We start from the raw sequence: 24,605 nt of genomic DNA, 5'->3' as shown, positions 1-24,605 counted from the left end.
AAACAGGTGTAAGGTCTTGATGGTCTTCCTAAAAGCAGTCAGAGCTGGAGATGCTCTTATGTTGTTAGAGAGCATATTCCAAAGCCCTGGGGCAGCCACAGAGAAGACCCAGTCCTGAGTCACCACCAAACGAGCCAGTGGCAACCATAACTGGACCTCCCCATGTGATCTTAATAGGCAGCAGAAGGTGTTATCCTAAGTACCCTGGACCCAAGCCGTTGAGGGTTTTATAGGTAATAACCAGAGCACTATATTTCACTCGAAAACATATTGTCAGCCAGTGCAAAGTCTTTTAAAATCAGTATTATATGGTCCCTTTGGGTTGTCCCACAGACCAGTCTGGCTGCCATATTCTGTACCAATTGCAGTTTCCGGACTACACACGAAAGCCCACACAGAGTGCATTACAGCAGTAAAGCCTGGAGTTACCAGTATATGCACCACTGATTTAAGGTAATTTACCTCCAGAAATTGGTGTAGCTGACGTATCAGCCAAAGCTGATAAAAAGTGCTCTTGGTCACTGCCTTAACCTGAGAAATCAGAGAGAGTTTTTGATCCAGGAGCACTCCCAGTATACATACCTGATCTTTCAAGGGGAGTGTAACCTCATCCAGAATAGGAAGATCTAAATGATCTCTTGGGTACCAACCCCCCACAGTCAGTACTTCTGTCTTATTTGGATTCAACTTCAGCTTGTTATCCCTCATCCAGCCCATTATTGTCTCTAGGCAGGCATTTAGGAAGGTTATGCCATTTCCTGATTGTTTGTTTGTTTAATTTAGCATATTCGTATACTGTCCTAAACTTGTCTCTGGGCAGTTTACGATAAAACATCTCTGGGCGGTTTACAATAAATGAGGTTGATTTGGTGAAATAGATTTGGGTGCCAACTGCATATTGAAAACACGCTGCACCAAACCTCCTGATGATCTCTCCCAGCGGTTTCATGTAGATGTTAGAGCATTGGAGACAGTATGGAGCCTTGTGTGACTCCATACTTTAGTTATTGCTTTGCAGAGCAACAGTCTTTAAGTGACACCATCTGGAATCTACCAGAGAGGTAGGAACATAACCACTATAAAACAGTGCCACCCAATCCCACCTCCTTCAGGCAACCCAGAAGGATACCATGGTTGATTATACTGAATGTTCCCGAGAGATCCAAAAGGATCAGCAGAGTCACACTCTGTCAGTAGTCAATTGGAGATCATCCAAGGCAGTCTCAACACCATAGCCCACTTCAAAGCTGGTTGAAAATGGGTCTAAATAATCTATATCATCCAAAACCGCCTGGAACTGAGAGGCCACCACCCATGGAATATTGGTAATAGGTCTGTAATTAGCTGACTCAGAGGAATCCAATGCACATTTCTTCAAATAAAATCTAATAATAACCTCCGTAAGACAAGGAGGCATCCTGCCATCCCTCAATGAAGCATAAATGGGATTCTTCACCAACACACTCAGCCCTGCCGGCCGTCTTCTTCACCCGCCCACCCCGTCAACCGTCGTCGTCTTCCCCCAGCCACCCGCCATTGCCATCTTCGTTCCTCCCGCCTGCCCCTGCTGCCGTAGTTTTCTTTGGCCGGCCACCCACCACCATTCACCAACGTTTTCTTTGGTAGCCGACCAGCCAGCTACCATCACCATTTTCTCCTCCATCCCCATCGGGCAGCTTCTCGCAAACTCTCACAAGAGCTGCCATGCATGGGATTAGCAATGAGTATGCCTTAGAGAAGATGAATAGATGGATGGATGGATGGATGGATGGATGGATGGATGGATGGATGGATGGATAACTTTACCTCTGGATATCCTAGCCTAGGTGCCATGACTCCCAGGTACCTGGGATTTGTCTAGCCTTGGGTTATGGTCAACACAGACATAACCCTTCACCACAGTTAAAGCAGCTCATGGAAGCAATTCTGTGAGGGAAAGGGGAGGAAGTGCACGCAGCGCACTATAATCGCCTAACCATGGTTAGATCAGAAAGGTTACATTTCTGCCACAGTATTAAAGTGATGGAATTATCTAGGGAACTGTTAGAGTGGTGATGGTACAAATCAAAGATGCCAACCTACTGCCTTCGCAATTGAGATATTTTATTAATTTTTGTAGTTGACCATCAGAGGCAAACAGGCCAGAAGTCTGAACACTCCATGAATCAGATTATAGCCACAACCTGCTTAGATTCAAGTGGCAAACGTTAAGGAGTGTACTAGTAAAGAAAATAAGCCAGGTTTACTATGGATATGAAGTCCAAACTCTGTATTTTAATAGACTACTAAATTTGACATAAAAGCCACCACCACCTCTTTTTTTGTTTTTGGTTTTGGGTCTGTCTGGGATTTATATAGCAAAGAAGAATGTTAATTTTGTGTATACTAGCTGAGATAACTAGCTGTCTGTGGGGACAAGGTACTGACATCAGAGGCATTTCTGAACAAAGATGTTGCAGTTGGTGGGTGGATGGCACTACTGTCAGCTGTTGCATGACCTCGCATAAATAGTATCATCACGACTTTAATCTTTCGGGTGTTCAGAGGTAGTGTGCATATTTCCGTTTAACCCCTGGATACTTGCCGGCATGCATGACCCTTTAACAATTCCTTTTCCTCTGTCCATCCTTGGCACCTTGGCTCCAAATAGTCTAGGAATAAAGCCAGTAGTTTTACAAATCTATTGTGCGTATATCCATTGTGAGGACAATAAAGCATCTTATTTTTTAATGTAATGGATGGGGGACTTAACAGGACCCCCGATGAAAGTCGATGTCCTGAGGCTACTAACCCTCTTTTGTATTTGGAAATTTGCTTTCAGCTTGCAGAATGAACAAATTTGGATCAAGAGATGCATATTTATTATGCGTTTCAGAAAATCCTCCTAAGGACCTCAGTGGTATATCTGGTGTTCCTCCTATCTAAGTACTGGCCAGAGTCAGACCTGCTTAAAGACAGAGATGGAACTACATTGGATGCCTTCAGTCCATCCTCTGGAGAAACACAGGTCTAATAATGATACTAATATGCACATGCAACTTCAATCCAGCTTTCAGATGGATGTTGGAAACTTTGTAAGACTTTACTAGATATAGCAAAGTTTGATTGATGTCCTTTCTAACAATGAAGGCTTGTGATGAAATGGTGCAGGACTACTTTTATGCAAATTGGCTTAGAACTCTTTGGAGCTGTCATTCGTTAGAGGCAGTTAGAGAGTGACAGAAGTTGGAAGCTGTGTTCCTTCTAATTTTTTGCATCTCTGTGCAGAATGAGTTTTGTTCTGGGCAGCAGTATTAAGGCAGTGTCTACGCACATGCATTCAGAGTGGGGCCTTTCTGAGCAGGATCTAAAATTAACTGAGCGGATATAAAAAAAACCTTGTAAGCGCGCACACATGCACACGCCTTAGAGGGAACACCGCTTGGACACGAAGTTCAGTTAGAGTGGGGATTTCGGTCTGGGTAGAAACAGTCTCAAAGAGGTGGAGTTCTGAGACTCAAAGGATAAGACAGTCTAAAAAATAAAGGACTGAGTTATTCGGACAGTCTGTAATAAAGACTGGGTTGTGAAGTGCAGTTCTGGAAAGGAAATCAGTTCAAATGTTAAAAGCTTTTCAATATTGTGTGTAAAGTTCCGTGAGAAGCTCAAGTCATCAACTTTGTAACCAAGCAAGATTTCATCCCTACTAATCAGTAGGGAAACAAACTTCAGATAGCATATTTACATAAATATTCTCCTTGTTTTGTTTTAAAGTACATCTGACTGAGTGATTTCTGTAACAAACCCTCCTCACATTTGCAAAGCCATGTTATCAGGGTAGAGAAACCAACAGTTACAGAAGTTTCATAGTATAATTGGTGGCAGCAGAATTATAAGTACACTTATACAAGCCAAAGTAACATCTAAGGTGAAAAACAACTGAAAATAAACCTTACACACATCCCTGACTCAGACCAAATGCCACAAGGCTGTAGAGATTGTTGAAGTTTCCTATAAAGCCAGGATCTGGATCTAATCCATAGCTTTTGGAATTCAGTTGGTTCTGGAATTTCAGTTGCTAGGCTTTCTTATGAAGTCAATATTTCTTTGTGATTAAGAAGAGTTGAGCATTTGAATCAGCTACAGCGTTCTGGTAAAACTGGTCTCTTTCTGTCATTTGTAATACAGCAGGTGAGCAAATTCTAGACTTTCTAGCCCAATGGAAGACGTTGGGATTTTTGAAACATTATTTAATTGATCCAATTTCCCTGCAATAGTTATGAATCCTGTCAAACTTGGTGGTGGTAGTAGAAAGTACAATGAAGAGTCCATGTTGGTAAACTCAAGTCTTAGCAATAGGAAAATTTTCTAGCTTGTATCAAACCCAGTCCCATGCACAGAGAAACCAGTACAGGCTTACCTCACTATCTTCGGACTTACCATCCACGATCAGGTAATGGACACTTGACCCCTGCATATACAGAAAAAATCTAGCTAAAAACGGGTAGGTTCCACATATCTGCAGGATAGGGGTGGCTGGAAGTTACCTCAGAGGTCATTTCTGGCTGGCATTTTATGGCACACACATGGGATTTTCTGCCAAGTTTGGGGGACTTTTTACATCCTTGGATGCCTGATGGCCCGTGGAGCACGGTAGGGCACTTTATTTGGCCTGTTTTTGCAATTTTAGGTTTTGCAATAAATTTGTCTCTTATTCAAGTCTGGGAACCTAACCCCTGCGATCACATAGATTCAATAACTGATTATCCACGGTTTCCTTATCGGCGGTAATCTGTGGGAATTGAGCCCCCATGGATAATGAGGCACTCCTGTATAGATTCAAAATGTTTCAATGCAGGTTGATGCCCAATTTCTTAACACAATTTGTGTACAGATTCAAAGCACAGATTCGGTACCTTTAAAAGTGAGGAGTGCAGGTCTGTACCCGCTCCTCCAGCACTTCGAGCAGCTTCTTGTTGGTGTGGTGCACTCCCCAACAGCCCTCGCGTGGCAGCAACACACATGTGGCCTCCGTGCATGCATGGTTACTGGCCGCGCATGTGTGGAGGCCATGTGTGCTGCCACCGTGCGAGGTCTGCTGGTGGGGTGCAGCAGCAGGAAAAGCTGGGTGGAGTGCCGGAGGAGCAGGTACAGTCCTGCTCTCCTCACTTTTAAAGGTACCGAATCTGCTTTGAATCTGTGCACGAATCAAAATTTGTGCACATCCCTATAGCAGAACTTCCCCAACCCGCTTCTAGAGCAAATTATCCTGTCCTTTCACTTACAACTATGGTAAAGAACTATCTTGCATTGAACTTAGACTTAGAAGGCACTTCTGCTCAGGCAGGGAAGGGTCATCTCTTCTTCCCCTTCCTCATCTGCACACCACCTACCTCTAACTGGCTTCAGAGGATCAGGGGACCTCTGGCTGGGGTGAATGGTGCTTCAAGCTAGGAAAGAATTGGGAGTGCATACCCACACTCACATCAGCACACATGCTTTCTCTTTCTTGTCCAGCGTAATCATTGAAAACAATCACAGTTTGCAACATGGTAAGAGGTGGGTTTGCAAGCTGGTTTGTGTTACAAGATACTTTGAGAACCCTTTGCACAGAAGTGGGGAAGCACCTATACATTTAATATAAGTAGATAATTAAGCTATGGTTAGTAAAAATTCTGGTACAGATGTAACACTGCACCATGGATAGCTCTGAAAATGAACATTTGGGAGAAGGAGCATGCAAGCCTACTAGGCATTTCCTGTCTCTCAATTGTGATTCTAGGTTTAGGCAGCATTATTCCTGCATTGGACTTAAACCAAGGTTTGCAGACTAATTTTGAACTCTTTGACATGGAACCCATGCAAGCATTAGCTATGTTTAGTGCAGATATAACCTTTAATCATGTTTAATACAGGTCGGGGACATTTGCACACAAAGGTGAGGGAGTGAACAATCCTATGGCTTGTTCTCAGTCTCTTAACAACCAGAGATTGAGAAGGTTATGTCTGCACTGGAACAATAGGTTGAAAGACTCTTGAAACATAACATTTGAAGTCAGAGGTTTATTTTATTGTTTGTTTATTTTGCATTGTTAAATTTATATATCGCCTTTCATTAAAAACAATCTCAAGGTCTTCAACCAAAGTTCTCAAAGTGGTTTGCAGGAGCCTTTGTCCCTAAAGGGCTCACAATCTAAAAAGAAACATAAGGTTGACACCAGAAACAGCCTCTGGAGTGATGCTGTGATGAAGTTGGATAGGGCCAGTTGCTCTCCCCCTGCTAAATATAAGAGAACCACCACTTTAAAAGGTGCCTCTTTGCTTAGTTAGCAGGGGGATATATCTGTTATTTTAGATATCAATTTATAAGCTGGCCATTTAAATCTCAGAGTTTGCACTGTACTGCAGTCAGGGCAGTAAGTAACATGGTGGCATTAATGGAATTTGCGTGGCTGACCTTTTTCCATATTGAGGCAATTGTGGTATTCTGTTTTGAGGGAAATGGCAAGCTGCAAATCATTTTTACATCTTTTGATTGGAATCTAAGACTCTTGGAAGCAGCATTTTGGGTTATATTGAAATAAGTGAAACTAGCCGACCCCACACAGAGCATCTGTGCACTCTTTGGGGCCGGCGGTTACCTCTCCCCCCACTTTTGCCCCAGTCTCTGCTTCCGGGCCCAGCCACCTCTCCTCCCCACTGCCACTTCTGCCCCCCTCCCCCGCCACTTTCTTTCCCCACTCCTGGGCCTTGCCTCCGCGGCCGGGCCGGGCCTGCCACCTCTGGCCTCCACAGCCTGGCGGTGGCAACCAATCCTCCTGGGTATGCCTCAGCCAATCAGGCACGTCCGCCGCCCAGCCAATCAGCTGGGCTCTAGGACACACATTCTAAGGCACACCCAGGAGAATTAATACAATAGTTAATTATACCATATTAAGAAAAGGTTTAGATGTTTACTTCACCATGTGACATTCTAGGGAGCAAGTCCATTAAATTCGATGGAACTTGATCCTGAATGTTTAGGACTCTGCTGTTAGTAAATGTTTCTTGCTCAATTCTTACAGCAAACGTTAGCCTGTTCTATTTTGATGGCATTGCTGAGTGAGTTCTCAAGCTCAAGTAAAACCAGCAACATTGGATTGAGCATGGAGTTCCATGGTAACTGCAAACGAATATTTCAGGTAAACTAATATTTGTTTCTATACTTCTAATAAGAAAATGCAAAATGTCATGTATGAAGAATTACAGGGAACAGGCATAAAGTCTATAGACAAGTAGATTGAAGGTGTGTGGATTGGGCGGGACTTCCCTGCTCCATACGGGTTGACATCTAAAAAAAGGCTTATTTGATTGCCAGGTATGTACACAGAAACAATACCATGTTGTTTTTTTAGCCTGATGATTAACTTTGGTATGTCCCAATGAGAGATGATTAAAATATTTGTGCCTGTCCTACATAGGAGGATGATCTCCGTCAGATTTTCATGCTCACAGTAGAGGTACTACAGGAATTCAGCCGGCGTGAAAACCTTAATGCTCAGATGTCTTCGGTCTTTCAGCGTTATCTTGCACTAGCCAACCAGGTCTTAAGCTGGAATTTTCTTCCTCCCAATTATATCCTTTTTAGGATTATTTATTTCAGGCTTGCAAAGTGGGAACTATCACTTGATCTTGGCAAACAGTATTGGTGGGAAGGGGAATATGTAAGCTGCAGTATTTTTATGTAGTTTCATGTATAAAGGACCGTTTAGATTGTGTTGCTGCATATTTTTGTAAATTTACTTATGGTTTACCTATTGATATTATTATATTTGGCTATTATTTTTCAACTTTATACAAATACACCACAACTGGGGTTTATTAGTTTAAGTTGGATTGTGACATCTGGGTATTGAATACAGTATAAGCTTTTATTTCCTTATATACTGCAGTAGTAATTATACTGAGCATATAATTTTCTACTATATATTTATAAATTTATACATGAGGCTGTATGAATACTGTATGTTGTCACTAAAAGTTGTACACCGTCCAGTTGTTGTACACCACCCAGAGCCTCTGGATGGAGCGGTTTATAAATGTAATAAATAAATAATAATAAATAAATAAAAGCTTAGAATTACATAAATACTAATTGTTATGCTAATATACAAACAACAATCAGCCAAGAGAATAGTGTAGATACTGGAGATTTCTTGCTTTTCTGAAATGTGGCAGGTCTCAGTCCTCCTGTCCTAATGTCTGTACTGTAGAGAGTGTAGATACACAGATCTTCCCTCCTGGCACCATACTCACTCTGCCTAACTCCCTCTACCCATTTCTGCATTCCCTTCTCTCACCTATGCATTGTAGGGGAAGAATGGCAGTTCAGTCCCTAGATAGCAGAGCAAATCCAATTTGGTGAGAAAGCAGCAAAGCAAGAGGTCTTGAGACAGTTCTTTAGGATTGAAGAACAAGGATTTCTTTAAAGAAAAAGTTACAAACAAATGTGAAAAAGCCTGCAGTTTAATTTCAGCTGTAGCTCATGGCTGAAGAGAGAGACCAAAACAAACAGCTATCTCTAGAGAGACAAAATGGAGACTAACACTGGAAGAACAAAAAGGAGTCCAGCACTTTAATCCATGACCCTAACCCCCCACCCCCAGTGGTCACTATGAGACATTGCAGCTGAGGGCTGATGCTGCCAGGGTCCTCCTCCAACATGTATTTCCTATTTGGGAGTGAAAAACAGCTAGAAAAGGCAGCCAGTGATTAGTGCAGTGTAATCTGCAATCAGATTGTATGTATCCAAGAAGAGCATGTATCAGAAGTGCATTGACTGGTGCAGAACTAATACTGCCAATCGCTTAGCCATGGTTAATAGAGTGAGAGTAGGTTCAAGCCCTTCTTCCTTTTTACCTCTTCCCTTCACTTGTTTGTTTTAACCATGGTGGAGTGTTACATTTGCACCAGAGCAAACCAGGTTTCCTCTTGACCAGGAATTTCAAATCTTGGTTAAGGGAAATTTTTGAGTATAATCAGGGTTAGCATAGGTGCAGATAAACCATGGTTAAAGCTAACAAGGGAAGAGGAAAGAAACCAGTGTAGCAATGACCCACTTCCGAACTCCTAATTGTGGTTAAGAGCTCAGCAATGTTAAGTCTCTACAGTACCATGAGCAGGGCTCAATCTGGATGACATGAAAATGTCTGTCTTTGAGAGCATGGTCTGTGGGGACGTCATACAGCCACCTGGCTTACACTAAGCAGGTCTAGATCAGTGTCTGAAAAATTGGAGATCATCCAGGAATCCCATGTATAACACTTTGAGTTCCATGATGGAAGCAAAGCAGGATGTGAAATATGAAAATAGGAAGCCAAATAGTTTTTTAAGATTTACAAAGAAAAATAAAAAAAATAAAATAGAAAGGATGGGTGTCTTGACTGACTTCCTTGTATAATTGTTTTATCACCAGATGGCTTTATCCTGTCCAGTAAATAAGTAATAATTTAAAGAGATAAACCAGTCTTACTACTCCACAGATGTCAGACTAAATTATAAGACGTATGTAGTAACTAGCAAACATTTCAGCCAAATTGGACAGCTGTAAATTTGGCTTTCTTCCTAAACACACATGGAAAATACTTGTAAAGAAATAGATAGTACTCAGAAGGGCTCTACACACAATCCGTGTGTAGAGCTGAAAGGGAGTTTGTAGGGAGAGCGGGCTTGACCTCCTCTCCCTGCAGATGAGCAGGGAGCCCTCCCTGGACAGCCGGATCGGCTGCCCAGACAATTACTGGCTCTGTCACAGAGCCAGTTGGGGCAGTGAGGTCCGGGGCCTCCTGGCTCCCAGGAGTACCACAAGGCACCATGTGAGTGCGTGGTGCCTTTTGGGGAGCCTCGCTGCAGCAACACACTATCATTTAACCTGCTTTTTGGGTGCTCTCGTGCCTGAAACCCAGGTTAAGCGGTGGACTCCATAAGCGGGCTTGCTACTGGGAGCAGCACATCTCCCGATGCTGCACATGAGCAGCAGGAACCAAGCTGGGCTCCCTTAGCCCGGTTCCTGCTGCTCATGAGAATAGCTTCAGAGACTAACCGAAATGATTCGAAGCTGGTTTAACATCACATAACATAAGCTTTTGTGGGTGACAACCCATTTTGTCAGATGCTGAGTTGTTACTGGAGAAACACAGGAAAATGGGCATAGGATCAGAAACACTGGATGGGAACATTGTATGGTAACTGTTGCATTTACTCAAGAATAATTAATACATTGGAATTATAATTTATGCTTCTGGGCAAATGGATAAACTGTTGGGAGGGTTTAAAAGAATATCTTGTGGATTATTATGGGGCACCTTTTTGAAGAGTAAGTTCTCTCAAAAGATACCTACACAGGCTCCCAGCTGGATCACATTGGATCATAGCTGGATCACCTAGACTAATGATGAACCAAGTGTTAAAAATAATTGTAAAAGTAATGTCATTCTGAAAACATTATGAAACTGTTTGGTGTTGCATTGCTTGATATTTTCAGAACCCATGTCTCTCCTTCTCTCCGCCCCACCCACCCACCCAGTAGGACAGTGCTATGTGGGGTACAATTTAGTTTACTAGTCTAGGTCTGAAATGTTCATTCTTTCCAGATTCAAAAAGCTCTACCAAGTCTCTTGGGGTGGGGGTGGAGTTTGAGTTTTTGCCTTGATCCACATGTTTCATTAAACCACCCAGAGATGCAAGTTTTGGGTGGTATAGAAATATGTTAAATAAGTAAATATAAATAAATGTTATGCTTCCCTCTTCTACAGAAACAAATTTACATCCTTTTTTACACACTTTTGGACTAACTACCTATTTGTGATAACTGTTCTCTGGTAGTAGAGGTTCAGAGTCCCATATTTTAGAAGATTACTCCTTAATTGAGAACATTGGTCCTACAGGACTTAATGGATGTCTCTTGTTTCACATCGTTCAACAACATGGAACACAGCAGAATTTACAACAGCACTGTATGTGCACGTAATTCATGTGCATAGTGTGTTCATTACAACACAGACAGAACTGAGGAAAATCCTCGGAACTTTGAATTTTGACAACAGTGCTGTATTGCAGAAGAGTGTTGTCTTCATTGTTGAGGACGTTGTGGTGTAGCAGTGAAGTCTGCAGGAAGGGTCTTTGGCAGGGGTAGGAGAAATGACCAGCATCTGCATTCTAGAGCAGCCTAGACTTCTTACTTTACTTTTCTCATTATCATCAGTTATTTTTTACATCATCTAACATAATACAACTTTTGTATGACTTGAGCTGCACAAATTTATTATTTATTTGATTTATATTTTTGTATTTGATTTATATACCTCCAGAAATGGCTCAGGGCAGTTTTTCATAAGTACAAATGAACTTATGAAACTGCATACTTTGTGTCTGGTTGCTCAGTCCTGACATGACGATGTTCCACAGTTTGAAACATTCATTCAGGAATCTTACTCTGCAGTCTACAAATAAAAACACTTTTATTTGCTTTTCTATATAGTATGAATATAAGATCAGTCTTCGCCTGTGAAGTATTAAGGATTAGGGTCCACAGAGAGATTTCAAAGGGCTGGCCCTAAATTATTATAAGGCCTTGTGCATAAAACCAAACATAGATGTTTGAAAATGGAGCATAAAGAGCATATTTTATTCAAGTTTGAATACCTGTCAAGTGCAGTATCATTTATTTCTCTTTCTCCTCCTGTCACATTGGGATCGTGCCACTATGGAATGTCTCGTCATTGTGATCAAACTGTTATCTGGCATTCCTAGGGCATTCTTTTTTTTCAGTACTTAATACCTTTTATTCCTTGTCCTCATGCATGAATTATGCTGTGTATGTGAAGAGGCTTAAAGTTTGTTTCCATTGCATTCTTTCGGAACGGGACCTGTTGTATCGGGGATTTTTTTTTAAAGCAAAGTTGGAATGATGTTGTTGACCTTGACACCAGATAACTAGGCAGACATTATATAGCTATGTTTGAATCCTCACAAAATGTGATGCTAAAGCCAACAGAGTCCTGGCGTGAGACCCTCCTGGACAGCAGAGTTATGGAGCTTTTCTTTACAGTAAGTCCTGTTCTTTTTTGCTAGTTCAACAGCAAAGAAAATAATTGCTGCTGCTACTTTCTGAGGTTGTTGGGTTGGATATTTTCCCTTCTCCTCTCTGAGGTTTGGTGAATTCAGGTAAGAGGGTTGCATAGATGAAATTCTGTGTGTTTGCCATTATTGAAAGCAATAATATTTGTTTTAGCATAAATAATTTGTTTTTCATTAGATCCTAACCACACCTTTATATGTACTTAAAATAAAGCTTATCTTACAGAGCCATAACATTGACATCTTCTCCAGTGTGAGTGTTTCTGAACACTGAATTGACATTGTTGTCTTGGCAAAAGAAAATGGGGAATATCATTCACTTCTCCTGCCAGTTTTAAAGCATGTGATATTTATTTTAGGTTGCATCAGCTAGAGAATGGTTGAGGGAAATTGACTGGTTTCACTGAGCTTCTCTAGTGCTTCGCGTGATGATAAGTCTTCCAGCTGATTATAAAAAATAGGCTAACCTGCTCTCCAGTGAGGCCTCATGCTTATAATAAAACTAAAGGCAGCTTCCCACCTGGAAAATTTTCCACATGGATAAATGCTTACATATAGGAAACCAGTGTTTACATTGTCATGTGACAAACACACGCATGTTTATTTTGCCCAGTGCATCTTTGTCACACATAAGCACGCACATGGAATTGAGATCTCTTGTGCAGCAGCCTTTTAGTTCATTGAACTTCAGGAAATGTGTAGCCGAGGCCTATGGATGCTTACTTGAAAGACAGTCCCACTGAGTTTAACTTAGTTTTTTCTTCAAGTAGACATAGAACTGCAGCATTAATCTCTCAAAAGCCCCAAATCTGTGCAAGCTCTTCGCAGGAAAAGACTGTTTTTCCCCGAATTGGATGGTTTACTAACCTGAAGAATTTATGAAAAAACCCAGTTTGGGTTCATCTCCTTAAATAGAATTCTGTATTGCTGGGATTTGAGGGTATTGCTTTCAAAGCCAAGCAGTGTATTGGCAATAATTCTCTCAACAACTTTAGCTATTGTGTGTACATAGTTACTTGCAAGATTTCCCCCCCTCTTTTTTGTCTTGCTCAAGCATTTTCAAAAAGGTGAAAAACTTGCTGGCAGACCACTTAACAGCTGCACACAATGTGAACAGCTGTCTAGACAGCCCAGACAGTTGCTACTGTCAGCTGGGAACCTCCTCAAGCAAATAGCTTTTGAGTGTTTAGGTTAACCCTTTCTAATGTAATTCTGTGCTGAGAAGTCCCTAGGTTAAAAGCTTAAATTTTTTTGTAAAAGAATTATTCTAGTACTCTTTTCAACAGATGCCTTTGGGTTCATGCTGGATATCAAATCTATACTGATGAAAGTGTGATTAACTTACCTGTCAGTTTATCTATGAATTATTAATTGGGGTAGCAAAATGGCACACTCTTGGCTAAGCTTACAAATTCCTGGTTTGTAAAGTATACTTGCAACACTTGAGAACTGCCTGGTTTGATTAGTCATTAAAGTATATCTTTAATATACTTTACAGTATATTACAGATAATCTAGGTAATTAAAACCTAGATAATCTAAAATTTATAGTGCCTTTTATAAAAGATTTTCTAAGACTACTAAACTATTAACTCTTAATCTTTCTGAGATGGCTAATTCATGCTCCTATATTGACTGGGATACCACTATTATTTGCTCAGTTGCCATTTAGCTGAATACTTGAAAGATAAAATTTTGTGGTATAATGGCTAAAATATAACATTCCAGTATATTGCATTATTATAATGAATCCTAAGATCAGAATCCCTTCAAATTCCAGATGTTCTCCTTTGTATCCAACTATGTGAGACCTTTGTTGATATTTTGTCATAAATATTCAGTCAATAGTTGAATATTTAGCTGAGGTGATTTATTTTCAGCAGACACATCTGAAGTAGGCTAGTTCCTAAGAGTAGAGCAATCCCGCTCATAGAAATGAGGATTAAGAGAAGTCTCCAAAGTAATAGAAGGATTTTGCTACAAGTGAAATGCATTTGCTTTCTTGAGAGTTTAGTGTTTACCTCTGCTAAAGAAGCATCTATATAATCTTGATTGAACTTGTCGACTAACTTTAGCAAGACGCTGTAGCCCAGGCATAGTTAGCATAATACAGATGGCTGTCATTATTGCTGTTTTTAGAAGTAGCAGTATGTCTGACTGGCTGGCATCTGTTTCTCTCTTTAAGACTCAACATGCATAGACAGTTCAACATGTAGGTAGGTCCCAGTGAAACATTGGCTTTGTCTAATTAAATATGGCTTATGAAGTTGGTATATGGAGAGGGCATCTTAGAAGGGTTAAATTCCTAGAAATTATAGATACCCTTTTTTATTCTCTCTCTTCTGAATTGAATAGAAACTAGAGTATGTTTTATGCCTGTGCTGGCTGGGATTGTACTTGTTGAGGCGGTGATAAAAGAGTGTTTTATTTCCTCTCTTCCTCCTCATGTGATGTTTAACCCTTTCACTTCTTAAAAGGTACATCGAAAAATTAGAGAAGATACAGATATGGCACAAGACTCGCTGCAGTGTTTAGCTCAGCTGGCCTCCCTTCACGGGCCGGTGTTTCCTGATGAAAGTTCGCAAGTTGATTACTTGGCTCACTTCATTGAGGGATTGCTCAACACTATCAATGGGTATGTAATATGTTTGCTTCCTAGAATTTAGGTTTGTAGTGGGAGGGAGTTGTTTCCCCTTTGCTGTCTGTAGCTTGAAGTGTGGCATAGAACTACATATTAACTCCATATATTTCTGCAGATATCACAAGCCATCTTGATTTGAGTTTATGAGTAGAATTATCGACTTTGACTTCTGTTTTTAAAACATGTTTTCTCTGCAGAATTGAGATAGAAGACTCTGAAGCAGTAGGAATATCCAGTATCATCAGCAATTTGATCACTGTATTTCCTCGCAATATATTAACAGCCATTCCAAATGAACTTTTTTCTTCATTCGTTAACTGCCTCACACACCTCACTTGCTCTTTTGGGAGAAGTGCTGCCTTGGAAGAAGTGGTAAGGACTTAACTTTGACTTTCATAAAATTTGCTTCAAAATGCTGATTTGACTTTGGATTTTACTGTGTGTAATGAATGTCTAACTTAATATTCCACTTGTCTCCCAAATCCTAATTGGATTTGTAATGGCTCAAATGGATTGTGTCTGTGTACTTCTGTGTTGCATAGGCAAATGAGAGCTTAATTTGAAACCGTTTTACGGGATACGAAACAATATGGGGTTAGAATTTAGTACAAGTTGAAAACTGGCACCGAATCACACATTTTGAGTGTGTTACTCACAGCCTCGGTTCACACATGGAAGCTTTTGAATTTTCTTTTGAGCGTAACTGTGACACTCTTAGATTTTAACGTGGGAAAAGCTAAACTGGCATCGCTAGGTGAACAAATAGGCAAAACCAAAATATACTGCTTTGGGCCAATTAAACTCCTGCTTATATTGATGCAGTTTTCCCTTACAGTTCTTGTTCAGTTCCTGTTTTAGCCTCCAACCAATTTGGTTCCTGTTCAAGAGTTCCTGTTAAATCTTTTCTTTAGTGAGCTTTCTATAAAAGATTATATTTCTATGGACTTTGCTGGGCTCGGCAGGCCTTGAGACACAGGATCCTGACACGTTACTGGAGCCAACCAGGTCTATGTCTGGTCAGTGCCTGGATAGGAGACTGCCTTGGAACCACATAGGCCACTTAGAGCTCTGTGATCGTGGAAAGGTGAAATATAGTTTTAAAAAACAAACACATTCTCACACAGTGTAGGTCTTCCTTCACTGCGGGTTGTATCCCTTGAGTTGCTCCGACAGGCTTTGTTTAACCAGTTAGGCCAGCCTTCTTTTCCAGCAGGCAGACCAATACCAAGCAGGTTTGTAGGCTCCAGTAGATAGGGAAGGGCCTTCTCTTCATATCTCCCTGTTGCTTTTATGATCCAAAGTCAGTATTTTCCTACTTGCTTCTTGCAGATGTCCTCTGAGTGGTGGTGTGTCTCATTGCTTCCATTTCACAATTTGTGTACTTGGCATTGTCGAGAATAGATTCGCCTTTTCTACTCTTGGTTCCTCAGTAGCTTAATCAAGTGACATGTGCAGTCTGTGTAGCCTGTATAATTCTAGAGGTGGCTTTGTGGGCTGCAGAACTGGGCAGGCTGGAAGCTTAGCATATGGTTGTGCACAGATGTAAAGGTGTCTTGCCCAGTGAAAAATAATCATTGCTTGAATGAAAGATGCTGCCAGCAACTCTGTGGCTGCAATAGGCATGATGGGATTAAACAGGAGAAGACACTTTCTGGCTGTGATCTAAAAGCTTCCACCTCTGCCGCTGGACAAGTGAGGACACTGGATGTGGGCAGGGACAGCTTGGCTATCCCATGTGCTTGGTTGTGAATTGCTTGGAAGAATGATAAGATACAAGTAAAACAAGGAGGTATGCCTGGGCTCTTTCCCTGGTAAGAGGGGAAACAAGTTAAACTTCTTTTATGTTAAGTACACCAAAAGACTCAATTGGCTCTCCACACAGATTCTGTTAAGGTTCTTCCACACAGATATTCATTTTGGGTGCTCAGGCTCATTCATTCAATAGACCTCCCTCCCACAATAAACACAATTCCAGTTGAAATCATTTGTAATAAAACTTACATAAGAATATAAGAACAGCCCTGCTGGATCAGGCTCAAGGCCCATCTAGTCCAACATCCTCTTTCTCACAGTGGCCCACCAAATGCTGGTCTTGTGGAAGCAGACATGAATTGTCCCCTTAGCTAAGCAGGGCCCACCCTGGTTTGCATCTGAATGGCGGACTACATGTTTGAGCACTGTAAGATATTCCCCTCAGGGGATGGGACCCTCGGGGAAGAGCATTTGCAGGCTTGCATGCAGAAGGTTCCAACTCCCTCCCAGCATCTCCAAGATAGGGGTGAGAGAGACTCCGGCCTGTAACCATGGAGAAGCCGCTGCCTACTGTATGTATAGGCATTACTGAGCTAGATGGACAATGGTCCATCATAAGTCAGCTTCCTATGTTCCTATGCTTCTGGAGAGCCCACAGGCAAGAGGTGAAGGCATCCCTTCTCTCCTGCTGTTGCTCCCCTGCATCTGGTATTCAGAAGTATACATTGTTTTAAGTTTTTGTATATATTTTAACTTGTTTTATGCTATTGTTAACCGCCCAGAGATGAAAGTTTGGGGCGGTGTACAAATTTGATTAATAAATAAATCTTCCTCTGAGCCTGCAAGTAGCCTGTTGCCAACAGGACTAGTAACCATCAATAGACTTGTCCTCCATGAATTTGTCTAAGCCTCCTTTAAAGCCATCCAGGTTGGTGGCCATTGCCACATCCCATGGCAGAGAATTCCATGGGTTGCTTATGCACTGTGTGAAAAATTACTTCACTCTGTGAGTACTAAATTTCCTGACAATCAGATTCATGGGATGACACCTGGTTCTAGTGTTGGGAGAGAGGGAGGAAAATGCTTCTTGCGCATTTGTGTGAAGTCTGAGCATGCATAAGCCCTATCGTTGCGTCTCGTCGTAGATTGGTGCCTCTTTGTCCTGATGCTGGCAAATGGAAGGAAGTAGATGAAGAATAGTGAATCATGACTACAGTATGCACGTTAGCGCAAGGCAACAGTTCACTTGGCACAAACATTTTCTCTGTTGTTTGCCAACAGAGAGCCAGCGTGGTTTAGTGGTTAGAGTGCTGGACTAGGACCGGGGAGACCCGAGTTCAAATCCCCATTCAGCCATGATACTTGCTGGGTGACTCTGGGCCAGTCACTTCTCTCTCAGCCTAACCTACTTCACAGGGTTGTTATGAGGAGAAACTTAAGTATGTAGTACACCGCTCTGGGCTCCTTGGAGGAAGAGCGGGATATAAAATGTAAAATTAAATAAATAAATAAATAAATAAATTTCTCTGTTGTTTGCAACTGTTTGCAATTTATAGTGCATCCACCCCAAAAGCTCTGAAAGCCAATTTGTCAACATAGTTCTGAATATAACTAGAAGAATAAATTAGTTTTGTTTGCCTAATTCAGGATGCATTTTCTTGGTGGCATTTAGTTTTCCTGGTTGTGGTCTCCCCCCCCCCCCCCGTACAGATGGCCACATCTCAAACACCAGATGGGTGTTAGATTTCCTGCAGAGGATTCTGCAATGACAGTCCTTTAATACCTCGTAGGTTTGTACTGGTACAGCATGTTCTTGTGCCTGAAGAGTCTCTGTAAATGTGTGTTCTAATTAAATAGCCAGGGAGGGACTTAACATGGTTATGAAGAAGCTTCCTTCTTTTGGAACTTCTCAAACCATAATAAACTGATAGGAAAGAATGGACAGGGGGAAATGTACACAGCATTGTTCTGGTTGTCGATGCTGTTCTTTCCATAGGCTGAACAAACTTTTCAGGAAAACCAACTTGTGGAGTATCTGAGCATTTCTCTACTAGATTCACTTTTCATATTCTTTAAAGATATTTAAAATGATGATATATTGTGGCTTACTAGAACAGTCCAAATATTTGTGTGCCCTAGTATTGAATTGTGTACTTTTTTTTTTAACTCACCAAAGCACATATTTTTTCTGTTGATCTTGCTTTGTATTTACAAGACAATTCCATTTGAAAGGAATGAGAGATCTCTGTATGGACAGTGCAGAGAGAATTTATTATGTTAGCAAATCTCATTTTTCCAATATTTTGTCACAGGTCTCTGCAAACCTGTTTCTAGAGGCAAGTACCCTCCATCTTCTTAGGAAGGATGCCTGGCAGCATATAGGTTCCTCCCAAGTTCTCCATGAGTAGAAGAGAACTTGGGAAAAGTCTCTTGCATGAAAGGTCTCTCTGCACTGAAGGGACCAGGCAGAAGCTCAGTGTAACATGAAATTTCTGCCTCTCCTCTCCCACTCAGAGAAATGGGGGTGGGTGGGTGGGCAGTTGTGTTGTGATGAGCTTTGCAGCAGGCAGAACCAGCATACTAGACTTGTGAGACTGCTACCTTCCAAAGCCCAGTGTGATATACAACCTCCTCTAAGTCTTCTGGCATATACAGGACATCGGCAGGCACAACTAATAGCTGGTTACTGAGACAAGCCAACATGTTTGGATCCCTGATATTTGAAGGACAGCATTATCCTGCGCCAAACACATTTTGGAATAATTCAGTTAGAGAGAGACTTCATCTCTGGAATTATCGTTTTAGGGAAGCTCCTTAAGAAAATGAGTTCTTTGTAAATGGACTTTGCATCTGTATTGTTGTGAGGAAGATGAAGAAATTAGGAGTGTAAAGATGATGGTATTTGGTTAGGAAAATGAACCATTGCTAAGCCAGTATAAATGAACAGTCTATGAGTCAGACGCAGAACCAGCAGTGTACAGAGAATGTGTCAGTTGAGACTAGGAAGACCTTGGTATTGCAACTTAATCTAGGGGAGAGGCTATTTAGTTTCCTAAGAGGCCTTTGTCAATTTTTGTTTGACTACAAGAGGAAAAAGCATTTCATCTCTAGAGCAAATTATTGTTATGAAGTCAATCCTAGAATTAGTTTAATTTTTAGATTGTGAGCCCCTTGGGGACAGGGATCCATCTTATTTATTTATTATTTCTCTGTGTAAACTGCCCTGAGCCATTTTTGGAAGGGCGGTATAGAAATTGAATTAATAATAATAATAATAATAATAATAATAATAATAATAATAATTATTATTATTATTATTATTATTATTATTATTATTATTATTATTATCCCAGTAGCCTCAGACTCTAACTTGCTGCCACGCATTGGATGCAATTTATGCAAAGCTGAATGTGTATAGTCTAAATAAGCCACAGTCCTCTTCCCCCGCTCTCCCACCTTACTGAGTGAGAATTGTGGGGTATTGGACCTACTAATGTTGGGATTCTGCATTTTATTATGTGAGGTAAAACCACTGAAAGCATGCTGTGCATATTATGCCCAGTTTTACTAATACATGAAGTATTGTCTCTTCTAATTCCAGACATGTGCACTGGATTTATATGAGGTTTTCTGAATGAAATTAAGAGTTTGGAATTAGGTCTTTATCTTTAGGAAACTCTTATTTTTCTTTGAGAACATATCCCTGAGCTACTCAAAGGGTGTTCTTGTTTTGTTCTGAGAGATGAGCTATTCCCTTGAGTTCCTATTTTGTATAAAAAGAATTTGTTTAACATGCAAGATATGGTCTGTATACCTTGGATTTCTTATCTGTAGATATGTTACAATCTGAAAGATTAGTGGATTAATAATCCTCGAAGATTGTGTCACAATCATTTAAAATATACCCAGTTTGTTTAGGTGTAAATGGGTTGGATCCAAAGAACACAAGTGGAGCTCCATTCTCAGGATGGGTCTTTCTTTCTGCTTCCTTTCAGTTGCAGCCTCCCACATCAGCGAAAGCCAATCCTGTGAGGATTGGGTAACCCTCACAGCCAGGGTCTATGGCAGAGTGGGGGAGCTGTACCTGGAGGAGCGGAATAGCAAAAATCAGTTGTACAACCAGACCTTTGGATCCAACACTGAGTGTCATTTATTTAACACATTTCTATTCTGCCTGCAACCAGGTCTCAAGGCAGTTCACAACTAATTCTTCACACCTGTAGATAGCTGGGGCCACTGAAAATTTTCTGTTGCCATGAAATGCCAACTTTGACCTCTCTGGAATAAATATATACTAGCCAACCCCGCACAGAGCATCTGTGCACTCTTTGGGGCCGGCAGTTACCTCTTCCCCCCTGCTTCTGGGCTCAGCCACCTCTCCTCCCCACTGCCACTTCTGCCCCCACTTTCTTTCCCCCCTCCTGGGCCTTGCCTCCACAGCCGGGCCCAGCCCGCCACCTCTGGCTTCCATGGCCGGGCCGCCGCCATGGCAACCAGTCCTCCTGGATGCACCTCAGCCAATCAGGCATGTCCACCGCCCAGCCAATCAGTTGGGCTCTGGGATGCACATTCCAAGGCACACCCAGGAAAATTAATATAATAGATAGGGTATGTGTATCTGAGATTTAATAACCTAATGTATAAAAAAATTGTTCATGGAAAAGTTGCAACTTTAGGTATAGCACTACGTACTAGTGAAAGCTTGGGCAAGTTTTTGGTAATAAGTCTTCCTTTGCTATCATAGCTTGACAAAGACGACATGGTCTACATGGAGGCATATGACAAGCTCTTGGAATCCTGGCTTACTTTGGTACAAGACGACAAACATTTCCATAAAGGCTTCTTTACCCAACATGCTGTGCAAGTTTTCAATTCTTACATACAGTGCCACTTAGCTGCTCCTGATGGTACAAGGAATTTGGTAAGTTCTTGTGGTAACGAATTTTTTGACATGTAGATTGGTTTAAAACTTTCAATAACCTGTATGTTTAATAAATATTGAAATAGATATTGTAAACATATTTAAATGTTAGTATTCTGTACATTATTAGTAAAGCAGCTATAAGGCCCCCTCTAGTGCTTGGAACGTCACTTGTGATTCTTATTGGCTTCCCCATAACAGTTGTTCTCTGGGCGACTCACAAAGTAAAACAAAACAAAACAAAAAATAAAACACTTTTAAAAACACATTAAAAGCAAAAAAACCCTACAATAAAATACAAAACATGTGTTAAAATATTTTTCCAAAGGCTGAGTGAACAAAAAGGTCTTCACCTGGTGTCTAAAAGAACATAGTTCTTATGCCAGACAAGCCTTACTGGCTAGGCCATTCTGCAGTAAGGGACTGGTTATTATTTCTAAAGCCCTAAATGGCTTCGGACTTAGAACCGTCTGCTTCCCCATTAATCTACCTAGCCCATAAGATATTTAAGAAAGGCTCTGCTGTGCGTCCTGCCACCTTCTGGGGTTTGATTGGTGGGGATGTGTGGGTGAGGCTTCTCTGCAGTGGCCCCTGCCTTTTGGAACATTCTTCTACCCCACGTGGATCCAGGTGCTCCCCTCCTTGTTTGCTTTATGAAAACAACTAAAGACTTCTGCAGCAGGCCTTTTTGGATCTTTCCTAAACATTGACCTACTAACTCTTGGAATTTGCTCTTTGCTGCTTGTATACCTTGTGCAGTTGTTGTGTGTGACTTGCATTACCTTGATTTTGAGAGTCACCTTGAGTTTATTTGAAAGGAGATGGGGTATACTTTCTTAAATAAAAATAAATACAATTTATTTAGTGTGTGCCCAGTTGAAACTCAACCAAACCTTACTTCTGTCCATGCTTCTACAGCCATTTTTTTGGCATTGCTTTTCAGTGCAAGGAACAGCATTCTTTCTGGACTCTCAGGCTTGTAAGAAAAGCAGCCTGGCTTTGCCTGTTCAGAACTTTTGGTGTCTTCTTCATAATATTGATTCATTCATTCATTGATTCATTCACTGATTTAATTTGTGCACCACCCCAAACTTTCGTCTCTGGGTGGTTAACAATAACATACAACAAGTTAAAACATACATAAAACTTAGAAACAATTTAAACAATTTAAAAAGTCAAAACAGCTTTGCAAAACAGAGTGAAGAGGTGGGTTTTCAAATGCTTTTTAAAAATTGTCGGAGATGGGGAGGATCGTATTTCAATAGGGAGCACATTCCACAATCTTGGGACAGCAACTGAGAAGGCCCGTCCCTGTGTGGCCACCAGCCGAACTGGCGGCAACTGGAGACAGACCTCTCCCAATGACCTCAATGGGCGGTGGGGTTCATAATGAAGAAGACGTTCGCTTAAATACCCAGGGTCCAAGCCGTTTAGGGCTTTATAGGTTATAACCAGCACATTATATTTTGCCCGGAAACCTATTGGCAGCCAGTGTAGCTCTATCAGCAAATGAGTGATATGGTCTCTCTGAGACCAACCTGGCTGCCGCATTCTGTACCAACTGGAATTTACGGACTATGTACAAGGTAGCCCCACACAGAGCGTATTGCAGAAGTCAAGTCTGGAGGTTACCAACCGGTTACCAACAGTGGAGGTTACCACTGTTTTGAGGTCATTCATCTCAAGAAATGTATGCCTCTGGCATATTGGCCAAAGCTAAGCCCCTACGGCTACCGCCTCAGCTTGAGGTACCAGGGAGAGGTGTGGATCCAGAAGTACTCCCAGACTGCATACCTGTTCCTTTAGGGGAAGTGTGACCCCATCTAGAACAGGTAGATCAAAATTGTTTCTGGAGTTCTGACCCCGCACAATAAGTACCTCCATCTTATCTGGATTCAGTCTCAGTTTATTTTCCCTCATCCAGGCCATTACTGCTTCCAGGCAAACATTTAGGGAGGTTATACCATCTCCTGATAATGTTGACATGGAGAAGTAGATCTGGGTGTCATCAGCATATTGATAATACCCTGCACCAAAATTCCTGATGATCTACATGAGCGGTTTCATGTAGATGTTAAACAACAACGGAGACAATATGGAGCCCTGAAGGACATCATTCATTAGCTCAGATTTTGAAGAGCAACAGTCTTAAATCGACACCATCTGGAATCTGTCTGAGAGGTAGGAGTGGAACCACTGTAAAACAGTGCCTCCCACCCCCAACGTTCTCAGACGTTCCAGAAGGATAATATGGTCAATAGTATCGAAAGCCGCCGAGAGATCCAAAAGGACCAACAGAGTCACACTTCTTCTATCAATTCCCAATTAGAGATCATCCATCAAGCCGACCAAGGCAGTCTCCATCCCATAGCCCGCCCGAAAGCCAGTTTGAAATGGGTCTAGATAATCAGGTTCTTCCATGACCGTCTGGAGCCGAGAGGCCACCACATTCTCAATTACCTTGCCCAGGCATGGGACGTTGGAGACAGGCCTATAGCTGCTCAACTCTGAGGGATCTAATGCAGGCTTCTTTAGAAGAGGTCTAATAATTGTCTCCTTAAGACAAGGAGGCATCCTGCCCTCCCTCAGAGAAGAATTTATTATTTCTACCAGGCCTCCTACAACATCCTCCCTGCTAGACAGAACAGGCCATGTTGGGCAAGGGTCAAGAAGACAAGTGGTAGGCCTCAATTCTCCAGGTAGCTTGTCCACATCCTCAGGAGTCACAAACGGAAACTGATCCAGTCGAACCACATAAGAGGGAGCCTGGTAGAAATCCATAAATGCTTCTGAGGGAGGAGAATAATAATATGCAAAGGAAGTTTGAGGAGGTTGAAGTCACACTGAGGAGGTGGTGCCTGAGCTTTTTCCTTGGGCATTTTATCTCCTCCCCTCCCTCTCAGTTAAACAGCAGAAATAAATTTATTCTATGTGTAGAGTAGGGGCAACAACTAGCACAAGGGGCAACAAGTAGCACAACTTCAGCCCTCCATTCATTCATTCATTTGATTTCTGTACCGCCCTTCCAAAAATGGCTCCAGGTGGTTTACACAGAGAAATAATAAATAAATAAGCTGGATCCCTGTCCCCAAAGGGCTCACATTCTAAAAAGAAACACAAGATAGACACCAGCAACAGTCACTGGAGGTACTGTGCTGGGGAAGGGGGATAGGGCCAGTTACTCTCCCCTTGCTAA

General features: G+C 41.6%; 1 protein-coding gene across 4 annotated transcripts in view; it reads left to right on the top strand.

Moving 5' to 3' along the window:
- XPO4 (exportin 4) overlaps positions 1–24,605 on the top strand; it is a 124,876-nt gene that overhangs the window by 61,439 nt on the left and 38,832 nt on the right. For 3 of the 4 annotated variants that reach the window (XM_053311016.1, XM_053311018.1, XM_053311017.1), the window contains exons 5-10: positions 7,044–7,160; positions 7,440–7,593; positions 11,954–12,066; positions 14,573–14,730; positions 14,934–15,108; positions 21,233–21,409. In XM_053311016.1, the coding sequence (XP_053166991.1) occupies positions 7,044–7,160; positions 7,440–7,593; positions 11,954–12,066; positions 14,573–14,730; positions 14,934–15,108; positions 21,233–21,409 (894 nt within the window). Of the gene's footprint in view, positions 1–4,098; positions 4,171–7,043; positions 7,161–7,439; positions 7,594–11,953; positions 12,067–14,572; positions 14,731–14,933; positions 15,109–21,232; positions 21,410–24,605 lie in introns of those variants that run through there. The other variant, XM_053311019.1, reaches the window with a different exon arrangement.

The sequence above is a fragment of the Hemicordylus capensis genome, chromosome 3 (genome assembly GCF_027244095.1).
Source record: "Hemicordylus capensis ecotype Gifberg chromosome 3, rHemCap1.1.pri, whole genome shotgun sequence".
In the NCBI taxonomy this organism is placed as follows: Eukaryota; Metazoa; Chordata; class Lepidosauria; order Squamata; family Cordylidae; genus Hemicordylus; species Hemicordylus capensis.
Note: the sequence above shows the minus strand (reverse complement) of the source record. Positions and strands in the feature narration are given on the sequence as shown.